At 35.9% G+C, this 20467-nt stretch overlaps 1 protein-coding gene across 1 annotated transcript in view; it reads left to right on the plus strand.

Annotated features, from left to right (window-relative positions):
- ptprq (protein tyrosine phosphatase receptor type Q) overlaps nt 1-20467 on the plus strand; it is a 205438-nt gene that overhangs the window by 76984 nt on the left and 107987 nt on the right. Inside the window, exons 18-22 of the mRNA XM_039762178.1 lie at nt 4696-4878; nt 6865-6966; nt 9171-9291; nt 9603-9763; nt 11780-11928. Coding sequence (XP_039618112.1) covers nt 4696-4878; nt 6865-6966; nt 9171-9291; nt 9603-9763; nt 11780-11928 — 716 coding nt within the window. The remainder of the gene's footprint in view (nt 1-4695; nt 4879-6864; nt 6967-9170; nt 9292-9602; nt 9764-11779; nt 11929-20467) is intronic.

A 20467-nucleotide genomic window follows, 5' to 3' on the forward strand; every position in this document is an offset into this window, starting at 1 on the left:
TATTATCCTACACTATACAATATTGGAATGCATCCCACTCTCTGAACCTTACCAGCAACAGTACACAAGTTATTTTATCCAACCTAAGGAAATATGCACGCTACCAGCTGACAGTATCTGCTAACACAAAATTTGGAAATGGAAACCAGACAAGTGATATTTTAAATATAATAACTATGGAAGATGGTAAGTTACCAAGAAAAAACATGTATAAACATGTATAAACTGTGCAGTGCAAAAGCATTTAGACATTTCACCAATTCTCTGACTTTACTGAATAACAAATCCAAAACTAAAATATTATTATCTATGATATTTTTATGTCAAAGCATAGAAAGTAAAAAATACTTTTTAATATTACACTGTTGTATTTTGAAAAAAAAAATCTTATGAAGAAAAGGAAATATGCTGCTTGCATAATTACAAATCCCCAGAAATGTTCTGGGTTGTTCAGGTTAGTATGATGATTCTTGTCCTCTACAATTTTCAAATAAAGTAGGGGTATTTTGGTACACTGAACTTTTTGCTCCTGAGCCATCCCAAAGGTTTGATTGGCATTGTGTTTGGGATCATTGTCCTTTTGTGTAAGATTTGTTTTTTTAGCAGACTCTTGCTTGTTGTTTTCCAACATCCATTCAACTATTTTTTAACCAGATTTCCAGCCCTAGATGCAGAAAAGCAGACCCACAGCTGCTGCCTTCACCTCACGTCACTGTAAGCATGGTATTTTCAGGTGTGGGCAGTGTAACGTGTACACAGCACATATCTCTATGAATTTTATCTAAAAGCACTACCTTGGACTCATCAAAAAGTATTTCCCACATCACAACTGTGTAGATCTTATGGTTTGTTTTTTTTTTTTCAAAATCCAGATTTGGATGTTGTATAATTCTGTTTGAGTAATTGGCCTCTGTTTTGTCACCATCCCATGTAGGCAAGTTTTATGCAGATCTCCTGATATTACTGACTGGTGCAGCTTTACACCACTCTCAGCTACTGAATTCTGTAGCTCCTTTTCTCTTAAGTCTTCCTGTTTTCTATAGTAATGAGAAAAACGATTCTCGAAAACTGAAGTCACAACAAACTCTGTCTCACTTTACACAAAAAAAATCTAGTACAATTTGTGCAATTGACACAAGTAGAAGGGTGTGTAGTCATGTCTAGAAGCACATACATGCATTAATTATGCATGTAACTTATTTAAATGAAGATAAATTTTTTAAAATACTCATTTGCTTGTTGAGCCACCATACTTGTTCTGGTAGTTCAATCCCGACTTTTCCAATAATGATGATTGTCTTGGCTATTATAATCCTAAAGATTCATTGGAGACAATAAAGGAACTTGAAACTTCAAGGAGCTTGGCTGGAATCTGTAGGAATCAGAAATAAAAAGTGTGGTTACTAGCTAACCACAGTGTTTCCATGCAGTGAGATCTTCCCATGAAGGAAAGAGAGAACAATAGTGCATTTTTAGTGCGTCTTTATGTGAAAAATAGGCAGGATGTCACATTTATAAAAATACACTGCACTCATCTGTGGTGATGTTAATAAGAGGCATAGGCCTAATAAAAATGATTATGCATCTGCTGAAAAGAACACAGTTAAATACAGAAGTGTGAAAGAGACTCTAGGGAATAGTATTCCTTGTTTCATACTCCAGAAGAACTTTAACACTTTCAAAAAACTTTTTAGTGAGTTTTCTGTTTTTCAATTGTGAAATCGCCTACTAAGTTAATTTAGTGTCAGTTTCTTAAAACTGTACACAAATCGAAACATCATTGTTTCATTCATCACTAGTTTCAAGGGATGCTCTTTTCCAGGTAGTTTATTGTAGCTTTCACTTCATGATAATTGAATCAACAGTGCCCATTTGGACATAAAAACACCGCCTACATTATGTATTTGTATTTTTATTTCAAACTTTTTTGGAATGCTCTTTAGTCTTGATTTTTAAAGCTGTCTTTCAAATTCATAGCCTGAATAATTATCTCTTTACATTGAGACATTTCTAGAAGAATGTGACCCTTATTTTAACTATACAGTAATCCCTTGCTATATCGCACTTCGACTTTCGCTGCTTCACTCTATCGCGGATTTTAAATGTAAGCATATCTAAATATATATCACAGATTTTTCGCTGGTTTGCGGATTTCTGCGGACAATGGGTCTTTTAATTTATGGTACATGCTTCCTCAGTTTGTTTGTCTAGTTGATTTCATACAAGGGGCGCTATTGGCGGATGGCTTAGAAGCCACCCAGTCAGAGCATGTATTACATATTAACTAAAATTCCTCAATGATATAAGATATGCTTCCCGCACGGTGCTTGATTGTTTGCATTTTCTCTGTCTTTCTCACTCTCTCTGCCTGATGGAGGGGGTGTGAGCAGAGGGGCTGTTTGCACAGAGGCTGTTTGCCTAGAGGATATGGATGCTCCTCTACAAAATGCCGCTTTATCGCGGTGCTTCGGCATACTTAAAAGATTTTTTGATTGTTTGCTTTTATCTCGCTCTCTGTCTCTGACATTCTCTGCTCCTGACGGCACTCCTTTGAAGAGGGAGATATGTTTGCATTCTTTTAATTGTGAGAAAGAACTGTCATCTCTGTCTTGTCATGGAGCACAGTTTAAACTTTTGACTAAAGGGTGTTATTTCATGTCTAGAGGGCTCTAATAGTGTTAACAGTGTGGGAGAGTTTATAAGGGCTTAAAATATATAAAAATAACCATACAAACATATGGTTTCTACTTCGCAGATTTTCATCTATCGCAGGGGGTTCTGGAACGCAACCCCCGCGATCGAGGAGGGATTACTGTACACTAATGGATGTCATTTTTATTAAATTGTTTTAGTCTGTGAAAACGTAAAGCTTCTATATGACACAATGACTGAAGACTTATAAAAATAGCATATATTCTTTTTTCATCTTACAAGTTTTGTGAACATTAGCAGAGTGCCATTAAAATCCTAATTACCAGTGCTTTCAAATTAAAATATTGCTAACAAGTATTTTACTGCACAATTGAGTATATGTAGCAAAATAACATTTTTTGAGCTTAAAGTTATATAGCTATGGTGACGCTTGATACTTTATAACAAACAAGATAATAAGATAAAAGGTATCTAAAAACAGGTTAATACTAAGTTTACATATTCTGTTCAAATACAACGAGAAATCATTTGTACTGTTATACTTCCAAGACTACATACTATATGAAAGAGTATTTAAAGAGGGATTGGCTCTGCCATAGTATTTACAAAAGTAGTAGTTTTATCTTTTGTGCTTTCTGGCTGCATACAAAAATTAAGCATTATGCTACCTGTTAGCTCTAAAACTGTTTCTGAATTGTGTTTTTTATTCAATATTTTTTTCTGCAGTTCCTGATGATGCACCTCATAATCTATCATACAGTAATCTAAGTTCTGCTTCACTTCAGCTCTGTTACTTACCACCTATTTTCCCAAATGGCAAGATAGTGTTGTACACTATTTGTTATATGGGTGCTAATGGCATTCGAGAATATAGAAACACAACAAAACAGTGTGTGGTCCTTAGGGAGCTCCAGAAAAACAGTGTCTACTCTTTAACTGTAACAGCCTACACAACCAAAGGGAAAGGCAGACAAGCCAGTGAAACTCTCTCCATTCATACAGAGGAAGATGGTAAAATGTATATCAGTACAGTTCTTCTTCTACTAACCTGAAGATGTGTATACAATAATATACACTAATAATGACTAATAATAATATGAATTAAAAAATGAGACTAATTGTTACATTACTAATTCATCGCCTATGCATGTATGTGTAACAGTATTTGTTATATAATATTTCACATTTTTTGTTTGTCTCCTCTTTAGAGTGTAGCTCATCTAAAACTGTTGCATATTTATTGGTATATTGGTTTAGTGGTTTAGACCTGCAGACACTTGTGGACAGCTTTACCTAAGGTAGAACACTATACAGAATACAGGGATCATTGGACTATAATGAAAATTTGAAAAGCATTAATTATTTACATACAAGTCTTGATTATTCCAGCATTGAGCAATAACAAAAAAAAAGTTTATGGGGCAGAAATAGTATTAAAATGGCAAATTACATCTAGAAGAAACAAGATAACATAAGTGTAAAGCTTACATTTAAAAAACACAAAGGCATGTATATACAAAAAAGAGGATTTTTCTGTAAAATTTCTTTAACTTTCTTAGCATCTTAGCAAATATTTGCATATTAAAACAACAAAAATAGGGTTTTCAATTTGATTTATGCTTGCCAAGAAAGCCAACTTCCCCTAGCAAATGCACTACATTTTACATATGACCCACATCTGTAGAATTACTAAAATCTTACAGTTATGAAAATAACAGTAAAAAGACATGAACTACTTGCTTTTATTTTTTCTTTTTGTTTTATATTTTGGAAACAATCTCAGCATTGCAGTGAAGACTTAAACTGCAGTCCTTGTGCAGCTTAAGGAATTGTGTTTGTGACCTCATGTGTAAGGCAGTTGACCACAAAGCTGCCTGCTAAGTTTACACTGTTGACTCACTGCATGACTCTGAACAAGTAATCTAACTTTGCAAAGTCTTAAGATGTACTATATGTGTATATAGTTTGGATAAACAGTCAACAAGCTATAAAATGAATACCTTTATTTTGAAAATAATGCACAAATATTGGATTTTCTTTCAGTGCCAGATAGCGCCCCAGAAAATATCACGTTTAAAGTTCTGTCATCGACAACAATGCAGATTTTGTTTCTTCCACCAAGGCTCCCAAATGGAATCATTAGAAAGTATACAATATTTTTGACACCACAAAATGAGACTGCGATGCAAATTGTAAACACAACATTTTTAGCAAACAATATAACAGGTCAGTACTCACCTCTTTTAATGTACTGTTATTCCATACAAGAAGTAGTGAGGTTTTTTTTTTTTCAAATTACCGTAGATGATAAAGCTGTTTTTGTTGTTTTTAATTCATATAAGTTATTTAGATAAAAAAAAGCACTAAACTATGGGATAGGTAGATTCCTATGAATCCACAAAAACATTAAAGGTGAACCTGCACGGAATTTTTAATTGAGCAGATTTATGGCTTTCAAATTTTAATGTAAATCATTGTTCAGTTTTACACAAACTTTGAGATATAATAGGTCTAAAACATGAAAGTGCACCATATTAGGATGACATGGGATTCACAGTGGACTGATCACTGAATAGAATAAAACAGTATACAGGAGGAGTTTAAGCGGTGGCACTTTCTTATGTGTCTTCATCTGGAAGATTATGTGAACTATTGATCTTCATATTATTATAAAGACATAATAGAGCTAGGTGAAATCCAAAAATGAAGAGCTGGACTGTTATCATAACTGTGTGATATGAGCTCTGAGGAAGTACTGAATTAGTTAATCTTTTTAGTTTAAAATGTAAAGTAATAGAAGTGTTTATTATTATGAAGGAAAAGAGTATAGGAAATGCCATCTGTTACTTTAAAATTAATTCTTTAACAAAAAAATGGGGACAAGATGGGTGGTGTTTAATGGCAATTTTCATAGCAACATTGGAATTTGTTGCTTCATATAGAACTTAATTAAAACAGTACATGAAAAATAATAAAATGCAGTCCAGTTAAAAGGAGTAATCTGAGATCCTTTAAAATCTTGTCCTGATAATTGTTTTTTTGCAGCTTTTGCAAGAATTGACAAAGCTATGTTGGATTGAATAGTCTGTTCTCCTTAAAGGTTTTCTTATGTTTATAACACTTATTCTGTAATACTTGTCAGTTTTTAACTCGGATCTCTCATATGCAGTGTACGAAGCCCTTGCTTTTTAAAACAAATTGTATATGCAAATTAAACAAACATGGGTTACTCACTTTGAAACAATATTGTAAATCAGTTTAGAAACACTGTATATTGAATGTAACAAAGTGGTGAGGTTTCTGTACCCTTGCAAAGTTCCCAGATTAAATTAAAGTTTACACATTAATTTCTTGTAAACTGTTGATTCAAAATAGGCCCATTGTGGATCTGGCCAAGTGTGAGTTTGCCACTATGATTAGTAGGCACCCCAACCAGAGTTGCATCTAGTTCTCCCGGGATAGGTACCAGCACCCCACAACCTTAAACTACATTTATGAGTTAGAAAATGAGTGGCTGGATGGCAGAATATGCAGCTTATACAATAGTATAAAACTAACTTAATTCACGGGTATAATGCAATAATATTGCTAATACTGGCATGAAAAGTCAAACATAAACATTTAGTAAATAAATAAATTCAGGAATGGGATTAATGTAGCAATCTTGTGTAAGATATTGTACATTATGAGATGGCCCTGACAACATATGTTTTGGGGAACTTGACTCTCCCTTGTCAGCTGAGAGTGCAAGGTAAGATCCAACCTAGACATTGCTTCAGGCCATCACAAGACACACTTAAAGAAATTAAAATAATATGGGAAGAAACAAACAACTGTAATTTTTAAAGAATGCAGATTTCATTGCTTAATTAATGGCATAATCATTCAATAAAAGAAGAGAATGTCTCAGGTTTTGGTAAACAGCACCCAAGTTGTCCCAACTTGATTGTTCTTGTTTTAGCAAGATTTACAGGTATTGTAGCCAACAGCACATCCCTCATAATATATTTACCTGATTGTAGAAAATAGCCATGAACCATCCTACATTTTAGTAAAGTAAATTGCTCAAAAACTTGAAATGAGAGTGAACTGCAACTGTGAACATCACACCAGGCCCATGGAGCTGAATGACAGTGATAGCTACTGCAACCAACTGTGTTTTGCTTTTAAAATGTATGTTTTATTTAATTATGCTTTATTTACAAATTATAGGTTTACGTAAATATACCAATTACACAATTCAGTTATCAGCTTCCACAAGCAAAGGTGAAGGTGTCCGGAGTAAAAATGCCACTGTTTTGACTGGTGAAGATGGTAAATACATTTTTATTATCATTATTACTAATGGCTGGAATGTTGATAATTTGATGCAAATTTAAGGAATGTAGTGCATATTTTTAACGTGAGGAATGTTTGTATTTTCTACTTTTTATATTATTGAGGAATTATATTTACAATAATAAAATAATTCCTTAGTTTCTTTAGTAATAATCATTTACTGCCAACTGAGTATTTTTCCTGTTTATCAATTCAATTTGAAACTCACTATATTCAATTCAGAGTTGCAGGGGCCAGAGCTGACCTTAGCATCTCTTAAGGTGCCCTAGTTCATCATTGTGAAATTTTTTGTGATACTAAAGTCTAGTTTATTTGATATTATATTGTGATCGTATACTAACTAGTTAATCCTTCAGTGTTCTATTTATATAGCAAATAAATATATCAATAAAAAATCTGCATTGTGAGCAGCATGTAAATGCAGTTGAATATGATAGTGAAAAATTGGCTAAAACATCGTGAGCATTACTCTAATTTAAATGACTTGAAAATGTGCTTTGTTTTGTGTGCAGTTTACAGAAGCTAAACTGCCTGAGATATTTAGATTTGATGAGGTTTTAGTGTTCTGCTGAGTAGGAAATTTGTGTCTTATTTGCCTGTTTTTTATCTTCATATTTCTTATTCAAATGTCAAGTCAATAATGGCCATCTGCTTATTGATATCTACAAAGGGTTAGCAAACCCTTTGTAGTAAATAGTGTAATTTCTGAAAATGGTAATTAACTACTGCAAACAGCAGTTACAACCTGTACTTCTAGAAATTAATGATTCAACTTTCTATATAAATTTTGGGCACAATTATCTCAAACTGTCTTAGGTGTGATATTAACACCACTTCCATCATTAAAAAGGCTAATCAGTGGATGTATTTTTTTTTACCCCAACAAAATAAACTAAATGTTTCCAAGTCCATTCTAGTTCACTTATACTACTTATTATAAGCCATAATTCAAAGAGTGATCATATTCTCAACTGCTATCTGGTTTGGTTGAGGAATGGCCAAATCCAGAAATAACTTACAGTGTGTTGTTGAGTCTGCGGAGAAAATTATTGGCTTTACTATTCCATCTGTTGCAGACCTGTATGCACCTAGTGTCATAAAGCATCAACACTAACTCAACTCACTCTGGTCACTGCTTGGCTCCAAAACTCCCCTTTCATAACTCCCCTGTAGATCAATTAAAGCTAAAACTAATAGACACCTAAACAGTTTCTTTCTTATAGCCCTGGCCCTCACAAATCAGTAATTTAACCTGTCTTGCTTTCTTATTTGAGTGTTCTTTCATATATGAATGTGGCTGTGTGTGTGTGTATGTGTGTGTGTATATGCATATGCATGCTTTGTATGTGTGCATGTGCATGTGAATGTACGCCATATACACACACACTATTGCACTATTTTGCAACTTTTTATAATGTACAGGTATGTTATTTATGTTATTTGTATTGATCTTGTGTCCTGTTATAAGCAACTCCAAAGCTACCAAGTTAAATTCTTGTACATTAAGTATCGGAAAATAAAAATGATTCTAATTCAGATTTTTGCTTTAACCATACAAACTACGAGGGACATTCAAAAAGTTTCTGCACTTTTTTAAAATTCTGTTTATTAAGAATTTCAAAAACAAATGAAATCACTTTTCTACATAGTCACTTTCGTTTGCAATGCAATTTTCACAGCGTCATACCAATCTTTTAATGCCCAATTACTATTCATGCCCCCTTCACCGTTTCAAATGAAAATATAAAAGTGCGGAAACGTCCTTGTATGTATGTAATTATTGATTAAGAAGTATTGCAGTGAAAATTTATCTTTCATATTAATACCTAGCGCTGCTGCCTCACAGTAAGGTGACCTGGGTTCACTTCCTGGGTCCTCCCTGTGTGGAGTTTGCATGTTCTCCCAGTGTCTGCGTGGGTTTCCACCGGGTGCTCCAGTTTCCTCCCACAGTCCAAAGGCATGCAGGTTAGGTGCACTGGCGATCCTAAAGTTGTCCCTAGTGTGTGTGGGTGTGTGTGTGTGTGTGCCCTGCGGTGGGCTGGGATTGGCTCCAGCAGACCCCCGTGACCCTGTATTTAGGATGTAGCGGATTGGATAACGGGTGGATGGATGTTAATACCTGAAAGTTAATGCTGTTGTGTAAATGAATATTAAAATAATGTGCTTATTCATACTTGCAGTTCCAAGTTCTCCTCCACGTGCTCTCTCTATTAAACATATGCCTGACTCTGTTGTGAAATTGTCATGGAAGCCACCTTTGCATCCAAACGGAGAAATACAATATTATACAATTCATGTATGGTAAGCTGTTTATTTTCTATCCAATCACTCATTAATCTCTTTAGACTTTACAATTAATGTAAAACAATTAATGTGTGATCGTTTTGTATAACATATTCCATAACTGAATACATTATTTACCAGATTTATTAAATTACTTAGAGTATGTCAGCATGCTGAAGTAAATAAGAACTGACTTTTAAAAATATATGTGTGCTTTGTAACATGTTTGTATCTTTCTGAAACGTAAACAATGTTTTCTTTTTTTGGAAATAATCATTTCATTATAATAATAATTCCAAATCATTTTGTCTTGTGGATTAATGATAAAGGAGTGGAACAACAGAAATAGTTCAGAATGTTTCGAACATGTCTGTATTGCTGGATGACCTAGAAAGCAACAGTGAATATCATGCTTATGTCACCTCAAGTACTAGACTTGGTGATGGAGGAGTAAAGAGTGAAGTTGTAGTATTCCGCACATCTGAAGGGGGTGAGTGTATACCGTAATCGATACAATACAAAAAGTAAGCACCCTGATGTTTTGTTTACATGTATTTTTTTTTTTGTTTTCAATGTATTTTGATCTGGTTGTAAGTTTTCTGTTTTATTCCAGAATCAGGTTAATTCTGGTATCTTGATTCTAACAAAAAGAGTAACAGAAAACTAAAATGTGGCTGCATATTTAGGAAACACATACTGTACTCTGAAACAACCCATTCCTTCCAATTTTTTTCTTTTGCAAAGTTAAATCCATTTGTTACTTTGATGGAAAATGTCTACAACCATGCATTCACAAAATGCTTAAGAACCTAAAAACAGGGATGCGTTTCAAAACAGGAATATTAAAAATGCTTTATGAAAAAAGCTTCAATGTATATCATTCTCTGAATCAGGAATTGTTTCATTCGTCAAAACAGCATAATGTTAAATTTTAAAAATTTTTAAATGATGTGTTTGAAATTCAACGCTGTGTTTCTAAAATCTTGTGTCAGGATTTTAATATTTAATATTGGTTTAAACTTAATGTCAATCTGTGCTAATCTAGTGTGATCAAAATGGCTTTTTGTCTTTAAGCTTTAAGGTTTGGCCAGTTCCTTCTCCTTGACACTTCTCTTCACTAGCATTATTTTCTTAAATTTTATGAGCAATGCAATTCACATTCTTAGGTGACATTTCTCTGGTTATGTAGATGCACTTTTTATGGTATTATATTGTGCATGCCAAAATGAGAAGCCTGTAAAACAGTTTCAGTCCTCAGGGACTCCTGTGTCTGTAGGCTTTTGTTACATGTTTCACAATCAGTGAGTAATTTTACCACTTAAGGCTCTCATTGTGGTGGCGTGGTGGCGCAGTGGGTAGGGCTGCTGCCTCGCAATTAGGAGACCCAGGTTCGCTTCCTGGGTTCTCCCTGTGTGGAGTTTGCATGTTCTCCCCGTGTCTGTGTAGGTTTCCTCCCACAGTCTAAAGACATGCAGGTTAGGTACATTGGCGATTCTAAATTGTCCCATATGTGTGCATGCCCTATGGTGGGATGGCGCCCTGCCTGGGGTTTAATTCCTGCCTTGCGCACTGTGTTGGCTGGGATTGGCTCCAGCAGACCCCCATGACCCTGTAGTTAGGATATAGCGGGTTGGATAATGGATGGTCTCATTGTTTAACCCTAAACTACTTACGCTGGTGTACTTTGTACACCAATCTCAGTTATTTTTGTCCAACGTCCTTTTACTTGAACCTACTAGCATCATTCCCATTCTATCCTCAGCTTGATTTACTACAAGTATAGTGTCGCAATGGTTTCCCTCCAGTGTGCCCCCAGTCGGTTTCATGAGTGGATGCACAGTCACAAGTTTTATGCGGTGCATTTGGTACACCATGTGGGTACTTACGTATGTATGACAACAATGAAATTTTCTTCTTGCGATGACATTGTCTGCAAAGAACATTCAACAACTTAAGTGAAATGTGATACGTGTGCAAATACTGCAGTGAATAAAAGTGTGACCAGTGCCGAATGAGCATTGGAGAAGTGGATCAGGTTTATTTTCAGGTAGTCCTAGACTGTGTCATACTATTCAGTGCTGTGATATTAAATTACATTAAAAACATGTACAATTAAAAATTTTTGCAATATTTTATTTTACAACCACACAGCGTGCATATAAATAACCATTTTAATACTGGTGCATAAAGTACACTGCGCAAGTACTTAATGAGATGAGAAATGGTATGAGTAGTTAAGGATTACTTTGATGGTCATTTTTACTCTCGAATACTGCTAAGAAAAGAGCTGTGATATTTGAATTCCTAAAAGAAAAATAGAACTATTTTATTTTTTTCCATAATTTTAAGACCTTACCTCTATTTTGTCATTTTCCTATTAATTCATCTTTTTACTAAATAGAAGTTTAATACACATTCTGTGTATACTGTTAATTTATTAAATGCAATCTCCAAACATACTGTAACATTTAAAACCTAATACTTTATTTTTATTGTTATATTTCAGCACCAGCTGATCCACCAGGAAACTTATCTTACGTAAACATAAGCTCCACATCAATAGAAGTGTTATGGATGCCTCCTTCCAAGCCTAATGGTATCATTCAGTTTTACACTGTTTACTACAGTAACAGCTCAGGAAATATTTACAGTCAGGTAACATTATTTTATTATATTAACTATGGTTTATATTTATTATACTACAAATGAATGTAAACAAATTAACCAAAAATATTATAACCTACACAGTGCATCGAAGAGATGTGCTTTCTTTGATGATTTCATGTTTACTCTCAGTTTATTTTGATTTCCTATTATGTGAATGTGAGAATGAGGATGCCCTATCTTTGGTTAGTTAATACCTTGCAGCTCAGATAGGCACTGATATGTAGTTACTGTATATTTCAAAGCCTTTTTTTATCTGTAAAAGAGAGATATATTCTACCTATTTATTCTAGGACAACTCAGACATTTAAAATGCAGTGTTGTTTAGGCATTTCAAAACAGAAACAGATAACACTGCTCTCAGTGCCTAGTAAGATCGTTGCTAGAGTCATCCTCAATAGGATCCATGAACACTTGCTCACCTACCAGGGACCAGAGGAGTCTGGTTTTACACCTAAGAACTCTACCATCAGCTGCATCCTGGCACTGAGGGTTCTCATTAAGCACAAACTCAAATATCAGCAGAGTTTCTTTGCAGCACATACACCATCCTGATCTAAACACTAGTGTGGAGAATCGCTCATGTACTGAAGTCTACAGCTGTAGGTGAACACTGCCGTCACTGTACTTTGTATATAAGAGCCAGATCAAATGTTATTTACCTTGATTTATTTACTTATCTTCCTACAGTGTAAAGTCATAAGTAGACTGCAGGGTTTCCCGTGTACATATACTGTACAAAGTACAGCAACGGCAAAAGTACAACGTGCATTCTTTCTTCGATGCAGAACCCTCGTCATCATCTGAGTTCACCTCTGTTATAGGACATCTTTATGTGAAAACAGCAGTGTCAGATCGGGGGAAGCGTGATCGCGACTGAGAAATAAAACTGAGTAAAAAAAAAACCAAAGCTAACCTTTACAAGTTTCATAAATTTACACTGGCTGTTACAGACTCAAATCAAATGTATGTTTTTATTCTAAAATAGTAAGAATAAGAGCAGCTCACTTCTCAAAACAGAGTCGTCCAGGATCGAACCCATGAAGTTTTGATTACCAATCAACAGTTGTTACCATTGCACCACCAAAGCAATTGTATGAAAGAGGTGTCAATGTCGCACCCTAACGCGAGTTCTTTTTCTGCAGTTATATTATTCAGTAGAAGTGCAATTTTTCTGTTATTTTTGTATTTTGTATGCTTTAGTGTTGTGGACTTGAACCCGGACACAGACAGGCGGACATCTTAAGTTCACCTAACACACGTCTATTTACAGTTATATTTACAATAATTACGTCCGTGCACGTCCCACTGCCTCTTGCACAGTTCCCCCAAATGTCCAGGCCACACAGTCAAAATACCTCTCTCTTGGCCGCCTCCCGTCCTCTCTCTAGCTCCGTCCTCTTCCACCCGACTTCCACCATCGACTGAAGGGACGCAGCCCCTTAAATAGGAACCCGGATGGGTTCCTGCTGCTTCCCAGCACTCCTCCGTAGCCACACCCCAGTGTGGCGGAATTGCTGGTTGCGCACCAGGAAGCCGTCCGGGTGTCCCCTGTCGTCTTCCCCCCAGCACTTCCTGGTGTGGCGGAAGTGCTGGGCTCCAGGGATATTCAGGCACCGGGGTGCCGCCTTGCGGTGGCCACGGGTCCCTACAGGGCTGGGCTTCTAAGCCCTGTACCCGTGGCCCCCAGCATCACCAGGGCGGACGCCCTCGCGGTCTGGAGGAGACACAAGCCCTCCTCCGGTCCTCCTGGGCGTCCCGGCCGGATACCACAGTGTTTACTTGATATTTGGACTTCAGGCTTCACACATTATACACTTTATATGTATATTTTGTCAATTATTACTAAAACATGAAAAATGTTTATGTTTTAATGATGTGTTTACATAGATTGTTGTAGACATAGAACACACATGAAATGCATGTGTTCCAAATAACGATATAATGTTTATAAAAGGTGTCATTTTGCTTGACTTCTCACAACTCTAAGCAACTGACACGCAGGTAAACAGACTTGAGCTGAGAAAACTGTGCGGCGGTGGGGGGATGTGATAGTGGGCTGCTTGCTGTTTATCGACACATTTACAAGACAAAAGATGCTGACGGAGAGGTGTGATGGGATTTAAGGTGGGATTTATGGGTTTTTTTCGTAGGCTTTGGTAATTCTAGTGTTAACAAGTTGTTACTGATGAAATCCCAAATGAGGCACATTACCTGCATTGTGAGGGAATGTCAGTTACAGCACTGCAGCCAAATGGAGTGATTCCCCGAGGGTGATCCGGCTCCTCATTGCTGAGGACCCAAGGAGCTGGATCAGGCCAAGGGAATGCCCATGTAACACCTGGCTGTGGCAGATAGATGGTAATTTCTGAAGGGTGAGACTGGACTGGGGGGCTGCCAACTGGGATGCTGTTTCATTTTTTGGTGGGTGTGCCAACGTGCTGTGCCAGTGCATGCTCCCCAACCTGAATGACAAGTATCTTTAAATATTTCTGAAATAAAAACAAATTATAAATAACTAATTTATAAACAGTATCATTGTTTTATTTATATAGCACCTTTCCCATGTTCAAAGTCCTTCACAGAGGCTGAGCAGGGTATATATAACATTGGATGCAAATAATATCCACATACTTTGAGCATCAACAGGTTAAGTGCCTTTTTCAGCATTACACAGTAAGACCATACTGGGAATTGAAATGGCACCTTTTACCTAGTAAACCACCCTACAGTATATTACATTTACATTTTTTGCTTAGCAGATGATTTTATCCATAGAGATTTACAAAAGAGATCAACATTATCAAGTAAACATCCATGTTGGGGGACTGTTTGGAAACAGGTGTTACAGGACAAGGTTACAAAATCGATTATCACAAGTGAAGAGCTCAGAACAAAATGCAAGCTAGTCACACTTCCTTGTTTACAAGATTCTAACAAAGCCAATATTAATTAGACAGAAATTCACTGAACAAGAGAATTTTCAAACACTTCTTAAACACATTGAGGGAATCAGCAGTTTGAATCATGGCAGGCAGCTCATTCCATCAGCTAGAAGCTATACATGAAAAGAGTCTGGATTCAGATTTGATGCCTTGCAGAGGTGGCATCACCAGACACCATTCATCAGCAGACGCTGTATATATAGGTATTAACCACTATGCAACCATAAAGGATTTAAACTTTAATATGTGCTGCTACAGACAGCCAATGTAGTTACATGAAAAGAGGATAAAAATGTGCCCACCTTGGCTGATTAACCAGATGCGGTAAACTGTACCTGTACTCTGGAGAGCTGCAGTAGCTCAGAAAATACAAGACCAATGCTGCAATAAGATGTTTCATCATATAAATACAGGACCTAAAGACTATTATGTAACATCGGCTTGGTTTTTAATATGACTAGGTCAACAGCCAGACTTATAAAAAAGGAATGCTGTGTCAGAATCCTTACTTTGGTTTCTTATGTGCTATGCTGAATTAATTACCTCACAGGTGAAATAAAATCAATGCCATAATACATTGTGAAATAAAGTGTTTGGAATCCTAATAGCTTGTGTATATAAATTTAATATAGATGCTAGAAGGCATTTGTGGTTTCTCCACCTTCTTTATGTCAATAGCCTGCACAATAAATGCCACTAAAATATGTATTTAAATTTGTGGACTAGGAATAAATCCTTAGCACTTCTTCTTTACATTTCCAAAGTGTTAAGTTCAAATTCTGTCTCAATTTATCTTTCTACTTGTGTGGAATTTACTAGGCATGGGGATAGTTCTCCAGATACTCCTGTTTACTCCCAAAGCTGTCTGTAAAGGTTTCCTTCCAAAACACTATTCACAGTGGGATGGTATACCATATGCTCCCACATTGGCCTCTGGCTTACTACATTGAAATAGAAATGATATACAAGCAAGAAGAGTTTGACAGGCCATTCAGTGTATAAAACACGTTTGGTTAACAAATACTTTAACTGTCCCAAAAGTTTTTCTGCCTGACTTAATCATCTGTGTGAGTTTTCCCTTTCATTTCTTCTTCGTCTTCTTCTTTTGGCTGCTCCCGTTAGGGGTTGCCACAGCGGATCATCTTTTTCCATCTCTTTCTGTCCTCTGCATCTTGCTCTGTCACACCCATCAACTGCATGTCCTCTCTCACCACATCCATAAACCTTCTCTTAGGCCTTCCTCTTTTCCTCTTGCCTGGCAGCTCTATCTTTAACATCCTTTTCCCAGTATACCCAGCATCTCTCCTCCGTACATGTCCAAACCAACTTAATCTCGCCTCTCTGACTTTGTCTACCAACCTTTGAACCTGAGCTGACCTTTGACTAATTGCCAAATCTTGACTTTTTCCTCGTTTTGATTTTTCAGCTGATTATTTCATATATATGGTATAAAATTTGTATTTTTTGTTGCATGCTTTTATTTTTATTGCAGTGCTCTCTGATGTTGTAGCATGAAGAATTTTTTGCTTCCATAATTATATAGTAGTAGCTGTGTAAGTAGCATGGGGTCCTAGAAACTATTGAAACCTTCAGAAAAAAAATTGAAATGTAGTGGTGTCCGATAATTGAAAGGAACTACTCTGGGCATCTCTCTCCTAGGAGGTTTAGTTTTGCCAATGTGCTCGTATTGTTTGTGCATTAGCGGCTAAACGACTTTGTCTTTCTTCAGAGATTTCGTTTTACTGACGTGCTCACCTTGCTTGTGTATTAGTGGTGGTAGGAAAAGTAAAAGGGATACCATTTTTCCAATGTGCTTGCCTCGCTTCAGTATTAGCAGCTAAGCGAGTGACACATTCTTCTGAGGTTTCATTTTGCCAAATTGCTGGCCTCTCTTGCATATCCTCGGAGGTGGAGCCCTTACCCCGACTCCACCTTTCACTTCCGGGCCAGACAGACAGACACACACACTTCCACTCGTAGACGTTTATATATAAGATACAGTATTTAAAGTAATCACCCCCTTGGAAGTTTTTGCATTGTTATGTAAAATTGCATAACAGTGAGTTTAATTTGGCTTCCTGACACTGATCAAAATTCTCCTTAAAGCCAAAGTGAAGACAGATCTCTGTAAAGTGGTATAAATTAACTACAAATATTAAACACAAAATAACTGATGCATAAGTATTACACCTTTTAAATGGCACACCTAAATGAATAGGGTGGAGCCAATTGGTTTTAGAGGTCACATAATTAGCTCAATGGAGATCATCTGTAGGTAGTTAAGGGATTTCAATTTATTTTAACATAAATGCACCTTATCTTGAATATCTAATTTTTGGTGAGTCAGTATCATTGCCTAACCTACACAATGAAGGCAAAAAGAACATCCTAAACAACTCAATGAAAATGTGATTGACACCCACAAATCTGGGAATGGATACAAGTAAATATTTGGGTATCCCGTTTAGTCCAGTTAAATCGATAATAAAATAAATGGAAAGAATATGGCACAGCTGTAAATCTGCATGAAAAATTCTGAAATCAGCTGTAAGAAGTTCTGTGGTCCACCCAGACTAAGTGGCATATTTTGCATAAGCAAAACACTGCACATTATCAAAAACAAATCATTCCCATTGTGAACCATAGTGGTGGTACCATCATTTTCAAGGGAAGTGATGAATGATCCATGGGAGAAGATTTGTTTTCCAGCAAGACAATGACCCTAAGCCTAAAGCCAAAGCTACACAGAAATGACTTTAAAACAATAATGTTAATGTCTGGATCTCAAACCAATTCAGAATTTGTTGTGAGACTTGAAAAAGACTGTTGACTCAAGATGTCCATGCAAACTAAAAAGAGCTTGAGCAGTTTTGCATAGAAGAAATGTGGAAAAGCTGATAAGAGACCTGATTATTGAAATGGCACCTTTATCTGATTGAACAATTATAAGAAATGTGATTAACAAATGAATATCAGCATGTCAGTTGTGGCTAGTAAGGGGCATTTTGGAGTCATCCACTGACTCAAATAAGGAATGAAAGAGAGTAAACACAGAAAAAAGAGTGAATTTATTATAAAAAATAAGGTACAGAGGGATAGCTGTAAACAATGAACAAAATATAATGGAAAATAAACAAAGGGAAAAATGTACTGCTGCCCTTTAGACCCATTTGTAAAGGACTAACCCTTGACTCACAGATGGAGTGCCTACAATTTTACACACAAAACAACCATTCAGACACCTCTCAACTTTTTTCTCCACCTATGGTTCCTTTTCTTCCTGCCAGTTGAGCTCTTGGCAACTTGGACTCCTAACTGCAAGCTCACTGGTATCACGAACAGAAAGAGCTGTTGAGGCCTGTCTAAGAGTTACTTTCTGGCTGAGCCCATGTAACACATTTATGATCAGGACTGCCCTTTGAAACTCCTGGGGCCAGTCTTATAAAACTTCAGGAGTCCCAGCAGTCTTGACTCCATATTAATATTAAAAAGATCAGACAATCCCACAGAAGCATGTCTACTATAATACACAACAGGGGTCAGTTCCTATCATAATGAACCTTTTGCTGTTGAATGCTGGAGTGAATTTAACACAGTATTAATCGATATGTTTAATAGTAATAATTTAATATTTAAAGCAGTGCAAAACATAAATACTTCCACATACATTTACAGTATACAGTATATTTGAATTGTTCACATCACATTGGCTTTTACTTTCATGACTCTTATTTCAAAATATGATTACATGATTATGGAATAACAGTAACTTTAAAAAAGTAATGCACATAAAAACAGATAAAATGCATTTTCTATTAGAATAATACATGTGTGTATCTGTATGTGTATATCATTGCTTCACTAATTTTGAGTAACTGAAAATGTGGTTATATATTTCATTTAGTACAAGTAATTATTAGGGTCTGCAATTTCTTTTTCTAAAGCAGATGCTCAGTTAAGAAGATAAACAGCCATACAGCAGGAAGAACTTAGTTCCAGCTCTGCAAACTTGAAACCTGAGAATTGTGTGTTGGGAAAGTGCCTCTTTCACTGTTCACACCTTGTGTTGATTCCTACAACACTAATTGCAGAAACAGTAGACATGATTTGTTTTAAATCATGGCATGGTCTCTTTAATACACACACACTTTCTTTCAGTATAGTAAGTTAAAAGGCACTATTAACACATTAGCATTTAACATGTTCTCCTGATGTTCCTTTATCAAATGCATATAAACAATTGGTTCAGGATGTCAGACGTCACTAAACAGTAGCTAATGAACAAATGCTGAATCAGACTAAAAGGAAATGCAGGTTAGAGTATTGTAACATTAGTGTTGCCCTTTGTAAAGTGTTAACTAGTAGCTTTGTAGTAGAAAAATAACAAGTAGATAATCATTTGTCTAGCATGCGATTGGCAGTGAGTTGAATTGAGGATAAGAGGGTAAATTAAATGGGAAAAAAAACTGCAGTTAAAAGAAAACTAGAACAATACCCTTTTTCTTAAGTTGTTTTTGTTTTATTAACATAAGTAAATGTTTTAAAATGAAACATTCTAATTGCAGCAAAAATGAACATTATGTTAATTCATCCATCCTTTAAAATGTGTAAATGCTACACAATAAGACTTGGAACAGGTCATTTTACAACTAGCAAATGTCTATATTAGCATATCCTGCCATGTGCTATTAATGCCAGTATAATTCTCAGTCCTCAAGAAATGAATTTCCAGTTTATAAAATGAGCAGATAGATAAACACATGCATTTATTTTTATATGGATTGGCATTGTTTTCCAAAACTAAAACTATCCTGTCATTTTTGTGATTACTCAATATTTACATAAATGAAGTGCACATGCTTTATACATTCTACCTGTCCATAGTATCCCTATTGAAAACACAAATAATTATTCTTGATTTTATATAGTATATTTTTAGGCACCTTACAAAACAAAAAAATGTAGCATATAGGATTTTAAAGTAAACCCCCACAAAATGAGAACCATGGGAAAATACCTAAATATAAACAAATTCAGTAGCATTTGGTGCAAAGCAAGAATGGGCAAGAAACCCATTGAAAATACACTCACACACACACACCTACACTCACACATTCAGGGCCATTAATTAATCTAACCTACACCTCTTTGGGATGTAATGTGAAAATCTGGCTTCCTGGAGAAAAAAACTGCAGATACAAGGGGACTGTTCAGATTCAACAGAGACAATGTTCAGGCCAAGATTCAAAGGCAATACTGTGGAACTGCAGTGCTCAACAGCATGGCCCCCCAAAACACTAAATTGCGCCTCAACTTTTATAGAAGACAATGATGTTTGGCAATTCTATATTACAGGAAAACATGCAAGATTCCTTCTTGTTAGTGGTGATGATTCAAACTGTGCCTGAGCTTGTTGTTTTGCTTAAAGCATTTTGGGTTTTTTTCCCATCTGTTATAAATATTGGCATGTACTTCATGTCACAGAGTTTTAACTGACCTCCTTGTTATTTACAAGACTCTTGTAAAATTTTTTTACATATTTGATATTTGTTGACCTGATTTTAATCACATTTTACATTAAAGTT

This window comes from Polypterus senegalus, chromosome 8, assembly GCF_016835505.1.
Source record: "Polypterus senegalus isolate Bchr_013 chromosome 8, ASM1683550v1, whole genome shotgun sequence".
NCBI lineage: Eukaryota > Metazoa > Chordata > Cladistia > Polypteriformes > Polypteridae > Polypterus > Polypterus senegalus.